This window comes from Puma concolor, chromosome A2 (genome assembly GCF_028749965.1).
Source record: "Puma concolor isolate L17-30 chromosome A2, mPumCon1.1.hap2, whole genome shotgun sequence".
In the NCBI taxonomy this organism is placed as follows: Eukaryota; Metazoa; Chordata; class Mammalia; order Carnivora; family Felidae; genus Puma; species Puma concolor.
In genome coordinates, this window is record NC_141668.1 from 151,647,194 (window position 1) to 151,664,354 (window position 17,161).

General features: G+C 45.3%; 1 protein-coding gene across 14 annotated transcripts in view; it reads right to left on the reverse strand.

Moving 5' to 3' along the window:
• The window catches only part of DOCK3 (dedicator of cytokinesis 3), a 602,545-nt gene that overhangs the window by 24,759 nt on the left and 560,625 nt on the right, over positions 1 to 17,161 (reverse strand). For 12 of the 14 annotated variants that reach the window (XM_086698089.1, XM_086698088.1, XM_086698093.1 and 9 more), the window contains 7 exons: positions 15,142 to 15,168; positions 14,909 to 15,004; positions 10,488 to 10,548; positions 9,888 to 9,981; positions 7,445 to 7,593; positions 1,649 to 1,735; positions 164 to 268 (listed from right to left, as the gene is read on the reverse strand). In XM_086698089.1, the coding sequence (XP_086554215.1) occupies positions 164 to 268; positions 1,649 to 1,735; positions 7,445 to 7,593; positions 9,888 to 9,981; positions 10,488 to 10,548; positions 14,909 to 15,004; positions 15,142 to 15,168 (619 nt within the window). The remainder of the gene's footprint in view (positions 1 to 163; positions 269 to 1,648; positions 1,736 to 7,444; positions 7,594 to 9,887; positions 9,982 to 10,487; positions 10,549 to 14,908; positions 15,005 to 15,141; positions 15,169 to 17,161) is intronic. The other 2 variants (XM_086698087.1, XM_086698085.1) reach the window with 1 other exon arrangement.

Here is a 17,161-nt window from a genome sequence, read left to right on the forward strand (position 1 = left end):
AAAGTTGGGAGCCAGTCCAATCAAGTAAAGCCAAAAGCTTTTTGTTGACTAGTTAGTCCTTCAAAAAGTAGTATTCAGTAGAACAGGGGAAAAGATAAAAAACAGGTTATAAATGAATTACTGTGTAAAATATAAGTTCTTGTGACTACCTGAATGGACTCACCCGAAGGAAGAAAGGAAACTTCCTGCCATAGAAGCCGACTCGAAAGAACTCAGGCTCCAGGCGTTGCTGCTCCATGATGTTGTCATAGTAGCTGGCCTCCATTTTCTGTGAACAAGAAAGGCAGCTGCCTTTAGGTTGGCCTGACTGCTACTGGTGTGCAAAGCAAGTTCTCCCAGGTCCAAGTAGACACTGTCTTTTGGAAAGACTGTGTGAGAAGTGAGCCCCTAGCCATGGTCAGCATCTCCCCAGGTTGCCTCATAATGGAAGAGGAAACCCTCCTCTTCCATCATCCTCTGATGGTAGGGTGGGGACAGCAGCCCAGTGCTCATAATGTCCTACCCAGTGGGTGGGCCCAACCTGATACAGATCCAGGCTTCCTGAACTTTCAGGGGGCACAGGTTTAATATGAACTTTTTTTTGCCCAGGGATTTCTGTTTTTGACTGATACTCATTACACCAAATGACTTCTAGCTCATGTTAGTTAATTGGTGGCTAACAGCTATTCTCAGCACCATTTTCCATCAGTCTAACTGCATTGCTCTTGCTCATCTATCATCGGACTAAAGATGCTAGTAATCACAGTGAGAAAGTCTCAGTTGCCAGCATCACTGGTACTGGTTCCAATTTAGGAGATTTTAAACTTTGAAAGTTGAACCAATATCTATGATTTTTACTAACATCAGTAAGTTTCTTAGTATTGGCTGACCTGGCTTCACATTCAGAAAAACTCACTGAATTTTGACTGGGAAGATAGTTGTAACACACTAAATCAAGCCAGCTTGCTGAGGAGCAGTGGCCTCCAAAGACCAGTCAAGAAGCTACTTCTAGAGAACTACATCTATTATAAAGATCCAAATATCCATCTGGATCAGGGAACGTGGCACAGCTGGCCATGCTGCAGAGGGTGCAAGAGGAGGGTAAGCTGACACTGCTGGCTTCTCTTTGCTATTGAAGTTTGTAGCTGTTATGGCTCAGAATCCAGCACCAGCAGCCAGGAAAATCTGGTGGAGACCTTCAAAGTCCATGGGACATTTCACTTAATTTTTGAATATTTTGCATCAAAGAAGGGAATAAGAACAAGGTGCTTGAAAGTGACCACAAGCCAAAGCAGGGAAAGATCTTATAAAGATTTCATATGAAGCATCCCTGAGCAAAATCATTTTAGGTGAAGCTTCTTTGTGAAGGTGAGCTGCCATCTCCTCCGTGAACTCCCCCTTCTTATCCTGCATATGCTGCTTCTCCCTTCCCCCAGCACCAGTGGCCCTTGGGGTCTGGATCATATAATCATTTGTCAGGTGTGTGTTTTAGTTCCCCAGTCAGACTGCAAATATCTCAAGGGTAGGAACCTTGGCCTCTGCTTCTCCTGTACATCCACAGCACTAAAGCAAGGGCTAGACCTGCAGTGAATGCTCACTCAGAAACGGATGCCAGGACAATGCTAGTACCTCCAGTCAGGGTTGGGTTGGGGGAAGAGACAAAGCTCACCCGAATCCAGCTGAGGCTCTGATAATCGTAGAGGCTCTCGTATTGACATGCCAGCTCCCTGCACAGTGGGATTCCAAACTCCCAGCTCTGTGTTGGAAACAGGAACAAGGCTTCATCACCTCAGACATCCTCAGAATGGCCCAGACTCATCAAATACATTAGAGGGCACAACCAAAAGCCCCCTGCAACTCATCTGTCACAAAGAACATCTGCTCAAGATGAGTCTGTGGAGCACAACACACAGTGCTCTGGCTTTCTAGCTCAAGGTTGTCGCTTTGAGGTTTCTCCTCAAATGTCTCTATCTCCAAAAGGCCATTTCCTGACCACCTCATCAAGGACAGGAACTTCCCCAGCCATTGTCTGTTTCAGTACTCCCAAGTTATCTTTAAAGGTATTTACTTTTTTGTTGTATTAATCTCAATAGATGATAAACTACATGAGGGCAGGGATCCTGTTTATTTACTTTATCCTCAGAGCCTAGACCAGTGCCAGGCATGAGCAGATAATAAAGATTTATTTAGTAAGTTAATGAAGGAAGCAATGACTTTTGCTTTTATTTAAATTCCAGTTAGTTAACATACAATGTAATATTAGATTCTGGTGTACAATATAGTGATTCCATGCTTCCATATAACACCCAGTGCTCATCACAGCAAGTGCACTCCTTAATCCCCATCACCTATTTCACCCATCTCCCCACCCACCTCCCCTCTGGTACCACTCGTTTGTTCTCTATAGTTAAGAGTTTGTTTCTTGGTTTGTCTCTCTTTTTCCCTTTGCCTGTTTGTTTTGTTTTCTAAATTCCACATATGAGTGAGATCATATGATATTTGTCTTTCTCTGACTTATTTTGCTTAGCATAATACTCTCTAACTATGTCCGTGTTGTCGCAAATGGCAAGATTTCACTTTTTTTATGGCTAATATTCCATTGTGTGTGTGTATGTGTGTGTATATATATATATACACACCACCTCTTCTTTATCCATTCATCTGTCAATGGACACCTGGGCAGAAACAATGACTTAAATTTTTTCTTAAATGTTTATTTATTATTGGGAAAGAGAGAGACAGAGTGTGAGTGAGGGAGGGACAGAGAGGGAGACACAGAATCTGAAGCAGGCTCTAGGCTCTGAGCTGTCTGCACAGAGCCCGATGTGGGGCCCGAACCCACAAACCATGAAATCATGACCCGAGCCAAAGTCAGATGCTTAACCGACTGTGCCACCCAGGAACTCCAGAAACAATGAGTTTTGAATTAAGATCACTGAAGCTCAGAAACAGTTAAAAAAACCAAGCAGAAAGTGGCTACCCAAGGACTTAGTAGTAGGCCTGACAACTTCCTTTATAGAAATATTCAAATATCAAAGAAGGTTTCAGATGATCCTTGCCTAGTGAGGTCCCAGGCTGTCTCTGTGGTGTGGCCCCTGTTATAGTTATAGGCCCATATAACAGGTGCCTGTGGAGGGCTTAAGGGGCCTTCACTAAGGGCCAGTACTGCCCATTTCCCCTGCTTTTTAATATAGTGCTTTCTTTTGTTAGACTGGGAATCACTGGTTTACTTGATATTTCAGCCAGGCTCTTCTTGCCAACTTCTAAATGCTAATTAAAAATTTTTTATTATAGGACATTTTAAGCATATAGAAAAAGAGAAGAATGAACCCCTAGGTACTCATCACCCAGCCTCAACAATGACTAGTTGTCATTGGCAACTCATTGCCAGTCTTGTATCATTCATACCCCAACCACTTACTGCCCCCCAGAGTTTTTGAAGCAAATTTCAGACATCGTATAATTTCACCTAGTCATATTTCAACATGAATGCTTTAATAGTAAGAACTATATTTTTAAAAAATACCATTTGAAATAGCATCAAGGAGAAGGACAACGCTATGTCATCTGGGACTGTGTTTCTCAAAAAGAGCAGATTATTTCTATCCTTTGAAAGAATTAATGTCATATGGATTGAAACCACAGGGCCAATTAAAAATATTGAAACAAACCAAAGGGAATTTTTAAATAGACCCTGGCTCCCTGAGCCAATACAATGCCTCTGCCCCAGTGAGCTAGGAAACCTTTTATACTCCCATATTATACCCCTTTTGAGGGGCACATGTCAGCCCCCCTTCCGGCTCCAAGTGCTACTTGGGCAGGTTTTAGCCAAGGATCCTCAATAGGGTCTGCCTGGTAGGCAGCTCCATGGGGGCCGGCTAAGCAGCTGAGCTGTGCACAGACCTGTGGCCAGCTTGCCAAGAGCGCCCCATGGGGAACTGCTCATTTAGGTGATAAGGGCCCCACGTAGGGCTAATGGCACTCAGCCAGTTAGCAGCCTGTAGCTCCCAGTAAAGCAGGTCTTCTTCCCTACTGGGATTAATGTTCATCTGCCTTGCTGGCATCTCTGCCTGATTTGTGTAATTTGCCCTCCTGCTCCAAGCCCTCCTCCCACCCACCCTCAATTATCTTTAGAGTGAACCAGGACCAAGATTTTTAAGACATTCTGTCAGCCTTAAGGGATTGTGCTGGAACTCTGGTGGATCTGGGGGCTTTGAGAGCTGCCTCTGATCACAGGTGAGGAATGTGTTGCTGGTACAGTGCATCCCTGATTAAATTTTTTCTCTTGGTTTCCTGCCTTCTGGCAGGAGGCAAATCCAACTCCAAAACTTCTTATCAATGTCTGAAATCCAATTATTTCTACCAGCTCTGGCAAGATGGGTGCTTTTACACATCCTTGTGGCCTCTTTGACAGGGATGATCCAAAAGTTACACTCACTTAGGGCTCATTCTAATCAAAGTGAAAAGGAAGGCAAAGGCCCAGGACTCAGACTGGTGGTCTTTGTACTTCTGTTTACACACAACATATTAGAAGCAACAGATTCATCATTTCTTCAGAGGAGTGTGGGCAATAGCAACTCTCAGTCAGGAGAGCCCAAGCCCAGCCCCACAGAGAAGGCTGCTCTAGTCTTAATGGTCTGTATGCCAGATAAGCAGGTGTCAGAGCCCTCTGCTAGCTTTCCTTCCTGTCTGCTCCCTCTGCCCTGCGATGGAGGACCAACTCTCATTTTTGAGCCTCTCCTTCCTTCTTTTCAACTTTACTTCTTTCCTTTCTCCTTATCTGGCCTGGGAGTGCTGACCCTCTGTGGACTGGAACTCAGTCCAGCTTGGAGCAGGCTCCAGGCTCTCATCACTGAAGAGAATGGCCCAGGGTTAGAGTATGACCATGAGTTGAACTTCTGACTCAATCCTTCTGGGTGCTCAGGAAATAAACACAGGACCAAAGGAAGTCAGGTTATCTGTATAAAGCATATAACAGAGAGGCTGGGAGAGTGTGGAAGAAAAGTAGAGGGCCTGGCATGTGAGGCAGGGTGTGCTGGGAATGCTGAGGGCTATAACCCCTTTACCTGCCCATCCCTAGAGTCTTCTTTTTTGCCCTCCTCCTGCTGTCAAGGCAGCTTTTCTCTGGACACCAAGAACCCTACAGGAACACTTTTATGCAGCAGCCTGGTTTTGCTTTTCTGGAGCCAATAGTAATAATAATAATAATAATAATAATAATAATAATAATAATTAATAATAACTTCAATTAAGAGCTGGTTAACTTGAAGTTAATAATAATTAACTTCAATTAAAGAGCTGGTTAGCCCTATCCACTGGTTCTACGGGGGTACTGAGGCACAGAAACACAGAGGTTGGACCTTCTATATTAACTCAAGAGAATGAATGTGATAAATATCTCTTTGAGGATGAGCTTATGAAAGGGCTCTGCACTCAGCACAGAACTTGCTACTCCAGAAATTCACAGAAAAAACAGGGTTACTAGAATGAGTGCGAAATCCTCAAGAAGGTGGCCTACGGAGCCTTCCAGTCCTTCCCCCAAATCTGTTCATCTATGATACTCAAGCAGGTTTTGCATTTAATTCTTTCATCCATACTAAGCTTTAAACCTGCTTTTCTAAACACTACTGTAGTGTTTAGTGAAGAGGGGAACGATTAATGTTCCCATGTCCCACTGGTAGGCTCTGTCAGAACAAGACAACTCTCCACTGTGTACTCTGTGCCCACGGAAAGAAAAGAGAACTAATACACTAAAAGCACTTATGCACACTCACACCATGATCATGCCACTCCTGAGCTGGCAGGGCTTGCTGGGGATGTGGGTAGATGACAGTTCCAGGTGGGATGGGTGCCAGAAAGGCAGGCTTGAAAGTATAGTGGTGTGGGGCTTTAAGTCCAGCCCTGGACCAGCAACAAGAGGAGGCTTTGGGCTAGCACTATGGATCAGTCACATGTGGCTGCCCGAATGCTGAGCATGGGCCCCTTTCCAGGCTAGGTTATACAAGAGCTCCTGAGATTCTGGAAAGGTTCCTGCATGGGTGAATGGTTTTGACAAAGATGTTCCCTATGTTATATGAAACTAATGAATGTTTTCTGATTTATGGGCAAAAGCCATTAATGTTTAAATCTTTCTTTTTTATGATGAATAAATACATTAAAAAAACCCAATTTCCTAAATGGGTAAGGGGCATTAAGGAATCTACTCCTGAAATCATTGTTTCGCTATATGATAACTAATTTGGATGTAAATTTTAAAAAATAAAAAATAAAATTAAAAAGTAAAATAAAATAAAATAAAATAAAATAAAATAAAATAATTTTTTAAATGTTTATTTATGAGAAGGAGAGAGAGAGACACAGAGCATGAGAGGGGAAGGGGCAGAGAGAGAGGGAGACACAGAATCCGAAGCAAGCTCCAGGCTCTGAGCTGTCAGCACAGAGCCCAATGTGGGGCTTGAACTCACGAACTGTGAGATCATGACCTAAACTGAAGTTGGACGCTTAACCAACTGAACCACCCAGGCGCCCCTTAAATTCAGCCTTTAAAAAAATTATTTAATGCTTATTCATTTTTGAGAGACAGAGAGAGACAGAGTGCGAGCAGGGGAGGGGCAGAGAGAGAGGGAGACACAGAATCTAAACCAGACTCCAGGCTCCTAGCTGTCAGTACAGAGCCTGATGTGGGACATGAACCCATGAAATGTGAGATCATGACCTGAACCAAAGTCAGATGCTTAACCAACTGAGCCACCCAGGCACCCCAAATTCAGGTTTTTAAAGCAATGATCAAAGCTGAATAATGAGCAAACAGCATCAACAAGTCACACAACCCCAGCCTTTTCAGTGTATGGGCCACAACCAACTGTAGGTGGTCAGAGAGCCCCATAAGGAGCCCGCTGAGAGATAGGAGCAGGATGGCTGGGAAGCACCAAGGAGGCCTAAACCAATGCTGACATTGCCTGCCAATCCTACAGATTCAAGCCTGATGGGGAAGAATCCCAATGAGAGAAGTCTAGTCTGTGCTGTGATGAAGGGAAATCCAAGATAAGTACATGTATCAGTAAGAGGCAGGACAGGCCTCCTTTGACTAAGGTTAAAATCCGTTCATTTTTATAGCTCATATGTTCTATGGCAGATTAGAAAATCAACATTAATTCTCTATGTAATCTAATAAATGTAAGGGGAGGGGCAGAAGCCCCTGCTATAGGAGCATTGGCATTTATAGATGTGCAAGGGTGCTCTGTGGGGCTGTCTCATACCCTCAATCTGGAATTGGTTTCCAAACCACAGAATTAAACTGTTATATATTTTTTTCCCCAGAGAAAATCATGCTGCCTCCAAAGCTGATGCACATACATGGACATCCACCCACTTATCGCCCCCACACCACCCTCTGCAGCGTGCCTAGATGGCATGCATTATTGTAGAACCCAAAGAGCTGAACAGCTTGCCTAATGACACCTACCTTGCCTTTGTTGAAGTAGTGGATGATCTTGCGGCACAGTCCCTCTTTCCGCTGCCACTCTGTCTGGGATGGGTAGTGGAGGAATTCCCGAAGTGGCCGTTCTTCCCACTGCAGCAGCTCACAGTAGAGGAGCAGAGTGAATGCGGCCTCTGTGGGGAACAGGCAATATGGAGATCCAGAGACTTCTCCTCAGGGGTCCAGGGGGAGTCTGGTGCCAGGGGACTAGCCCAAGCACTCTGCTAGGATAGGGCATGTGCAGCCCAGGTCAGGGAAACTGGATACCAAAGGTTATATAGAGGGGCTGCCCAGCCAGCCAATAACCTTTGCCCATAGCATTGAGGAGTCAAAGATCCTGGTAGACAACTTCCTGTCATAGCCTAATTATCGATACTGGGCTCCAGATGAAATATGACCCAGCTACCTGAGAATTTGTGCACAAGTTACCTTGCTTTGGGAGACACAGACATGTCAGAGTCAATTCTTGGGTTCCTTTTTAGTCAATGTATTACAGCTTCCTTTCCAACCTTCTCAGAACTGGCTCTTGCAGGAGGGCACTGATAAAGTCTTCTCTCAGCCCTCCCTAAGCCAGCCCCAGTGCCTACAGCAACATTTTCTGACCTCAGCATGGCCTTCATCTCTACTGTTTCTACAAGGACCAGAGAGACGTGTAAATGGTGGTAAGTGTGTGATGGGCCTGTAGCCAGAAGCTCCATTCCTGGAGGAGCTCAAAGTTGATGCTGAACTCAGGGCAGAGGCCCAGTGACACTTTACCCTACATGTGGAACTGTTCAAGAAAGTTATATAAAACAAGAACAACTAAATACTGTGGCCCTAAATTCTAAGGCATGAGTCACACTTAATTACAGCCACTGATCAGGGTCCTCATTATACAGTCTGCTCTTTCCTGTTCTATTTGGTCATTTTTGGTGGGTATCTCCTAGTGGCAAGGTAATTAGCTCTAGCTTCTGTCTGGCCTTCAAGGCCCTACTCAAGTCCGCTACCAATAACTGTGAAGAATCTCATTTCTAACTATTCCGTGACCCACTTCCAGTTTTAGCCAAACACACCTGCCGGCAGCCACTCCCCAGGCTCTTCCTCATCCTTGCCTCTCTGCCTGTGCTCTGGTCACTGGACCTTCCTGCCCAGGGATGCACATGCCTCCTTACTGGATCCAGGTGGGAAGTCTTTTATTTCTGGGGAACAAGCTCCTGAGGCACTCAAGGGCTCCCTTTGGAATTTAGGAAACCAGGTGAAATTTTTTTCTTTTCTGATCATATACTTTTCAGATGTTATTCCTGAGGCCGCCAGAGACAAGGCTTAGCACCCTCTCTCTCTGTCCAAATCCCTGACCCCACCTCTCAGGCATGGTCCAGACCTCTAGGAATTTAGTAAATGCCTCTATATTATATGGAGTTTATCAAAGTCTATTGTCTTCTCAGAGGCTTGCTGCAATCATGGGTGGAAGCAGACAGAGAGAACGGCAGATTCAGTCCAGTCATTTCAGATTTAATTCTTGTTAACTTATGTGGTCAGAAAAGGTGGCATCTATGCCAAACAATCCCTTACATCTAGAAATAAGGGAGGAGGGTTCTGTGTTTCTACAAACCCATCTAATTCTAGTAATGTTTGTGGATAAGAATAGCTTGAATTTCATGGTTTGTCACACAAATTCAAGTCCTATGGCTCAAGAGCTAGGATGTAGTGGCTAGTCACCACAGTGAAGAAGGTGGCTATTTTGGGGAAGCTATGGCACCAGGTGATCAGGCAGGAGACACATGCATGCACATACCCTCTTGACTGAGTGGTACTCAGTAAACAGTGTGACAGGCAGGCTGAAATGCTTTTAAATTTGTTCTATTAGAAAGGGCCTTAGTAATAAATTGTAGAAAGGGGACCTATATGGTCCGTCAGAAAGCCAGATGAACACTCTCAATACTTTCTATTGGAAAATCAAAGTGGGGCTGCTGTGCATTTTGCAGGGAAGAGCCTAGACTGCAAAGCAGTTCTGCTAGTAAGTTCAGAAGTTAGGCAGATATTTCAGTGTTATGGCCTCATGTAGCTCTGGCTGTGAAGGTTTTCAAGGTCAAGAAGGCTCTGCTTTTAGAGAGGGACAGTGAGCTCAGGATGCTCTGAACCTAGTGCATGAGAATTTGGAGGTTACCCTTGAGGCCTCAGAGGGGATGGACAGGAGGCAAGGAGAGAGCAGAACAGCCTCAGACAGCAGAGGACATGGCATGAAGGCACAAGTGGAATTTATGCCTGCTTTCTTTCTGCCATATGTGACAAAGGATTTGAAGGAAAGAATGAAGTGAGGGGGCAACATAGGCCCCAACACTCCGCTAAGATCTGGCAGGCACCAGTTCAGAGCCTTTCTCTGCTAGCTGTGCACACCTGTCCAGTCTTTCCTCACAGGGAGACATGGTTGGGTCCCCCTTCTACTCACCTGTGTAGTTTTCAGCCTGCAAATGCATGTCACAAAGCTTATGGATATAGCGGATATACATCTCTTCTTTGTTAATCTCAGATTTGTAAAAGTTCTGTGAGAGAGAAAAGGAAATACGCATAAAGATGAGAGAGGTTTCCACCTGTGGAGGCCATACCTGAGCTCCAGGCAGCTGGCCAAAGCCCTGGGTGTACTGGACAGGAGGAGGGCAGGCCATGGACACAGACAGCACCAGCAAGAGAAAGGATCAGCCAGAAGGCACAACTGCTCCCCAGGTATGGTGGAATGAATGGCAGATCTGCGGGAATCCAAATATTGAGAAAGAGGAGGAGTGCCAAGGCAGACTGGGAATTAGGGTATTTCATGGTTGACTGGACCTTGTTAAGAGGCCAAGGATAGAGTTCTGTCCAAGGAGAACATTCTTTTCTCAAGTGAAAATGTGACTGATGAGGTGCAGGTCTCTGAGATATTAGGGACAGAGCTGATATCCTGACTCAAGTCCTTAGGCTTGCAGCCACAGTAGAAGGGCCAAGCCTGTCACAGTGCAGGCCAGAAGCTATTCTGCTGGGCAGATAGGAGGAGGGGCCCATGTCTTCTCACCATCAGGTTAACAGTGCAGCCAATCTTCTTATTCTCTGTTTCCTCTCCTTTCATGCAGTCCCTGGAAAGGAGAGCACAGATGAATGTCCCATGGCATGAAGTGGTGGCTCTGGAACAATGCATAGAACTGCAGTGTCACAGAGGCATTAGTATAACTAAACCCTAAATTAAGATGCTCTCCAACAGAAAATGCTTCCACAGGTGGGGGCTATACAGTGAGCTCCCTCTGAGGTTTGGACCCACTCCTAGGGTTCAGAGATCTCTGTTCAACTGAACCTCTCATTCTGGTGGCAGAGTGTAGAGCCCAGATGGTACATTAGGGTAGTACCAATATCCTCAGCACAGAAGAATGTATCAGTAAAGATAAATGTCAAATCCTCAAGTCCCCAGAAGGAGAGGCACAGAGCTTTTCTTACAGGGAAAGTTTCATTTTGTAGGACAGCATTCAACAGAAGCCAATATGCTCCACTCCAGAGACCTAGCTTCAAGACCCTGTGGTTACAGCAACCGTGGCATGGCCACCATGTTAACCATCTTACTGGCTTTTCTCCCTATGGTTTCCTTCCTGTGTACTAAGTAGAAGCAGCAGGTTTAAAGTTTCTTTCTGATTTAGGGGTAGCTTCACCCAGGGCTGAGTTACATTCATGCTGATCAGAGCAGGGTTGGGTGTAAGAGGGGCCAAGGCTGGTCTGTGAGACACAGAACAACAGGAACACTGAGAATGGATCCTTCCCTAGGGAGAGAGGAGGACTGGTCAAAACCAAGCTCCTCTGCAAGTAGCAGAGTCTTGGCACAAGGAGACAAAGGAGAAGGAGAACCAGAATGGTGAATCTCGCCAGAAGCCTCCTCTACACACAGCCAGCCAGAGTTCCATCTGTTTGCTGTGTCTCCTTCTATGGCACTCTACAGTGCTCTGGCATATAGATATAGTTCCTTGTGTAGCTGTGTGTTAGGGAAAGGCAGCATAAGTGGGTTTATGGACCACTAAGATCAGGTGGAGAGAGTATCTTGACTTTGCTCTACTAACAGGCATGGGGCCCAGTGAGAAACATCACAGTTGGGAGTCAGGAGCCTTAGTCCAAGTCACTGAACCTCTGGGTGATAATGTGACAAAGTTAGTTATCCCCGCCTTCCCAGCTGCAATCCAGCTCACAAAGGGATAACTTCTTTGAAAGAAAGGAATACTGAAAAATCCACACAACTCTCATGATATTCTGCAAAGCCAAGTGTCCTCCCTTCTATGGAGGGCTACTATCAGAAGTGGCAGCTCTGTGGGATTTGAAACCAAGGTCGTCCTCCTTTTTTGGTTCCCTAACTGCCATATGGCATTTGGTTCCTCTGTAGTCAGACATGGGGGTCCTTAACAGGCTACTGCAGAACCTTTTAGTGCCAGTAGGGACAGGAAAGTGCTGTGACTTTTTAAGAGGTGGACCAGATGGCCAACTAGTTAGTTACAAGCAACATAGAAAGTGGCAGGAAGCATCTGTCTCTCCAATAAGTTGGCCGATAGAGAGTAGTGAGGTCTCAACTAGCTACTTTGGCATTTAGTGTTTTTTTTTTTTTTGTTTTTTGTTTTTGTTTTGTTTTTTCTAGAAAGCATCTGAAACACTTACCAGGCATCACCTTCTTTTTGGCTATAACTAGAACTTCATTGCCAAGTCAATTAAACAGGAAAGTATTGTCCTCAACCCTGTGATGGCAGGGCCATTCCCTACACCTTTGTGCTCTATGACCACCTCTCCCATGCACTGCTAACAGCTGCCTCTTCTCTTCTGTGTGGCTGTGCATCACTTCTGTGTGGCTACTCAACATAGAGGACACCTTTTAAAGCCTCTGACTTGGGTGCAGCCATTGCTCTCCCCTGTTCTTTCTCTGGAGGACGAACAGGGAAGACCCTCCTAAAGAGGCTTCTGAAGCAACCGGTTGTGAGCACTGGGCTTGTGGTGACCTAGACCAGGGCCCAGGCAGCCCTTAGTGCAACTGGAGAGGCCTGAGAAAGGAAGGCTCCATAACCTCCAGTTCCTCTTCCAGGTGGAGGTTCCACTTAAAGTCCCAAGGGCTTGGCAACCCTAGCCCTGTCCCTGTATGTTCCAGGGCACTAAGAACCACTCCCCCTACCCCACGGAGATCTGCTTCCTAACCTGAGAAATACAGTTGCCACCAGTGAGCATCTTTATATCTGACACAGAGTATCATTCACACAAAAGTTGAAGAGGTACTCCTCTGAGTACTTAAGGTTCATGCTAGTCTAAAACAGAGTCTCACACTCTAGGTTCAGATCATTCTGGAGTATAACCTATTAATTATTTGCCTAATCAATGTATCTGTCAACTATTTTCTTAGTAGGTTCTTATTGCACTAAACTGCACTGGGGCAAAAGAGACTACTTTGGTTCCTGCACGGTCTTCCAATTGGTCAATATATACTGTACACTTGTCAGAGGACCATCAAGGCTCCATGCAGGGGACCAGGGAGATAAGGACAAGGTCCCTGTCCTCAAGAGGCTTCTCTCTTCAATTGAATGAGTCAGAAAGGTGACAAATGATCATCATGCAAGGTGACTGATGCTTTGAAAGAAGTGTATACAGATCCAGGTAAGCTTTTATCTGGCAAAACTTCCTTGATGGGGCTTGGTAGGAAGGCCACTCTTGGGAGGACATTGCATGTAGAGAAGCCTGAAGAGAAGGGATGTGAGTGGTGACAATATGGATGAAAGAATAGGGCATGGCTCTTGAGTCAGATGTGGGTTCAAATCCCAGCAATGGCATTTCCTATCACTGGTGTTTGTTCACTGATAAAAACAGGGATAACCCTTCACAGCTCCTTATGGGATTAGAGATAATGCTTGTCAAGCACAAAGCACATAGTGTATTTTTAACAGTTAAGAGCCATGGTAAACATTGTGGTGTTTCCTTTTGTGTTAACAGGGAGCAACACTAGGAGGTTAGTATGTGCACATGGGTGCTGGGACTGTCAAGGAACATGGCTGGAGGAGTAGGCAAAGGCCAGTTTATGAAGGGGCTTTGCTGCCATGTGAAAGAGCATGAATTTTGTTTTTTAATGAACCCATTATTGAGACAAGAAATGGAAGAGAATGAAATTGGGTTTGGCCATGAGTTTGAGTTGTTTGTACAAGGTAGATACAAAAATCAAACAGGAAGCTAGAACTAGGCTAAGAAATTAATTTAGGCTCTTTCTGGTAGGCCATAGTGAATAGAGCTTAACCTTTAGTAAATGTTTTAGGGAGGGGGAGGTATAGAGTTTTGTGCATCCCTCTTCCCTGTCTGATAGCAGGTACAGAAAAGGCTGGGGATATGGCATGAACAAAGGAGTCCACTGTTCTAAAAGGCATCCCCAAAAGGCCACTTGTCAACTTTTAAGGTCCAGGAAAAATGGGCTGAAACTTGCACAAGCACAACTGTGCTACAGGAAGAGGGGATGCCTAAGATGGGAACCCATTTCTCAGGAATTCCATTTCCATGTCCAGATAGTACACTGGACACCTGAGTCTTCTGCAAAGCAGAAGTCTTGCCATAGGAGTACCTTCTATTCAGCAGCAACTGGAGGTGGCCTAAACCCCCTCATTTCCTGATGCATGGGTTGGAAGTGCTCTCCCTTGGCGTTTACATGTCTTGTAGCACAGAGGAGACAACTATTGCTTGGGGATGGATTTCCTCCGTCATTCTTCCTCATTCCCTATCACCTCCCTCTAGGCTCCTAAAAGGTACCCTTAGCCACCACATGAACTCTGCTAAGAGAATAATGAAGCCTGCAATGGTGGCTTCATTGCCCCATCTGGAGTAATTCAAAAGCCGTGATATGACAGAAAGCAAGATTTCATGAAAAAACTAATTTTACATGAACTCTCAAACTGAACATAGCATAAAGATCTATGAGCTCACAGGCTGCTTCCTCTAATCTGTTCATGGTCAGGCAGGACCAAGGGACAGAAAAAAACACTTTAGGCAAAGAATGGAGGCATGGAAAAGTAGGATCCCCAGTGCCTGGAAAAACCAACTGGAAGTCCTGCTGTGTCACACTTCTGTACCGGGTGATATTTCCCCGCCCATCTGTCATATGGCTCTCAGGAACACAGCACAAAGGACCTACAGTTGTTCGCTGCATTGCTCTGAGCTGTGACCTTTCTGGATGGAAACCTGCATGTCCCTGGGATGCCTCCTGGATATATGTGCTCACATATCAGGGGGGATCCTAGGAAGCCCTGGCCTACCCCTGGGAGAGGACTCTTTCCCTCTCTTTGGCCATCAGTAGATTCCCAATGACTGATGATGGCACCCAAACCAGAAGAGTCCTCCCCCTGAAGGCCACATGGTTTCAATTTTAAGGTCAGAGGATGTCCTTGCTGAGGCAAGTATCCTGATCAGACAAGAGGTCAGATAGGTAGGTGCCTGAGAAGATACCTGTAGTCAAGAAGGCGTTCCATGAGGCGGGTGACTGAGGTCACAAAGGAAATGCCGGTTTCACGCCATGTTTCCTGTTCAACCTTCTCCAGTAGGCTATTAGTTGGAGGGTGGGGGGAAACAAACACAGTATACAATTTATGAGCCTTCTTTGGACACAAAAGTGAGGTCCCAGAGCCCATGGAGCCTGTGATGGATCTGGAGACAGAAGACTTACCACACTACAGTCTTACCTGGGGTAGGGCCCAAACAGCTGGGTTCTACTCCATGCAGCAGAAAGCAAAGACAAGGTGATTACTGAACTGGCAGGAACAGATGAGCATATTTTCCATTTTCCTGTATAAGTTCCTAAGGATGCCAATGAACTGAGGAAGGGGTTTTAAAGCCCCAGCCCTTTAGGTGTATGCTGTGAGGTTTGTTCTAAAACAGCAGCTGAATAAGAGCCCACTGAGGATGGATCTGGCTTTGCAGTTGGCCAACTACCTCCATCACCACTCAGAGGCATCCTCAGCAAACATACAAACTCAACTTTTCATGTAAACCAAGGAAAAGGTTCCGACTAGTCTTGAGGGCCCAGTATGAAGGGCAGTGAGTGAAACTAGGAGTTATACCTGGTCATCTCCACTGTCAGGGGATGTTTCCAAGTGAAAATTGCCAGAGCCAAGAGCTAAATGCCCAAGTCCTTTTCTCATTTGCCAGCCCATGCTCCTGGCACTTCAGGGTAGCCTCTGGCTTCTCTGCCTTCCCACAGATCTCTCCTAGGGGATGATGACCTAGACTCTCTGCTTGCTCTAGTGATGAGCCCAGGTCCAGGTCTCATTCCTGATTCCTTTCTACACTGTCCCTCACTCCCTAAAAGTCATGAAAGTCACCTGGAGTGGCAGGCCCAGCTAAAAGCCCAGCACTGGGCACTCCCACTCACAACCTGGCTGCTGTTAATGCTGCCATGACGGCGACAGTCTTCCCCACACAGAGTATATGGCCTGAGCTGAGGCTTCTGGGAAAGTGAGGGTTTCCCATGTGACTTATATTACTAGAGAGAGAAGGCACACCATTGCTCTGGCCTCTGAGCTGTGTGGATGAAGCCACTGTGTCAGTATTTCCCAAACTATTCTCCAGAGGTCTGCTGTCCTGGAGGACCAAGAAAGGTGTTCTGCGAGCAAACAAGCCTGGGAAATGCTGGTCACTACACACTCCTGTCAGAGATATTTCACATCTTTCTGCCTATTAAAGGCTTTGCTAAGTCCTGTAATAGAGGTCCGCTCAATTTTGTTTAATTGAATCTTTTCTGAACTGACCACTTACTTTTTTCCCCCAGCAACTTCCCCAAAACACAAATTGGGAAATGCTGCTTTATGGTTCTCGGAAGTTTTCAGTCCTCAAACATGATTTAGAAGAGTTTATGAAACACTATTTGGTCAGGTAATTAGTAAGTGCAAGTTATTTGTGTGCTTTTTCCTTTGTAGTAAAATCATCTGTTAGTGACTTAGGAAGAGATTTCTCTGCATTATTTCCACAGTTAGAAACATCTTTAGCTAAAAGAAAAATACTAAGGTATAGATTCATTTACACAAATTATAATTATTTAAATTTCAAATAAATTCACATTTTGTGTGACTCATTAAGGAACAAAGTGGGTAGGATATAGCAGAAAGATTCCCCCTTCTTGAAATTGGAAGATCTGAGTCCTCCCCCCAGAGTGGCTTTTCACAGGTCATTCAACCGAGGGCATGCTAACACTTTCCTCATCTCAGTTTCACCACCTTTATTCATGAAGATAATTTCTGCCCTGCTCACTTCACAGGTGTGTTGTGAGGATTAAGTAAGAAACGTCAACACATTTGTACACTGTAAAGTTCTAAGCAAATGTACAGTATTATTATTGGAAAAATATGTCATAGGCTTGTCTTCAAAATGGCATGAAAACAAAGAAAATATTAAAGCTGGAAATAATGAGTGAGATGGGAGGGGACTCTAGAGCTATAAAAGTCTAAAGATTTTGTTTTTTTGGAAGATAAAATGTCCAGCATCACTATCTATCTGGGAGAATCATGGCTCTCCCGAGTCCCTCCTTTGGACTTAGCCCTGTGGCAAAGACTCTTGGCCTCCAACATTTCAAGACAGGAGCTATGAGGGGCGCCTGGGTGGCTCAGTCGGTTAAGCGTCCGACTTTGGCTCAGGTTGATCTCGTGGTCCATGAGTTTGAGCCCCGCATGGGGCTCTGTGCTGACAGCTCAGAGCCTGGAGCCTGTT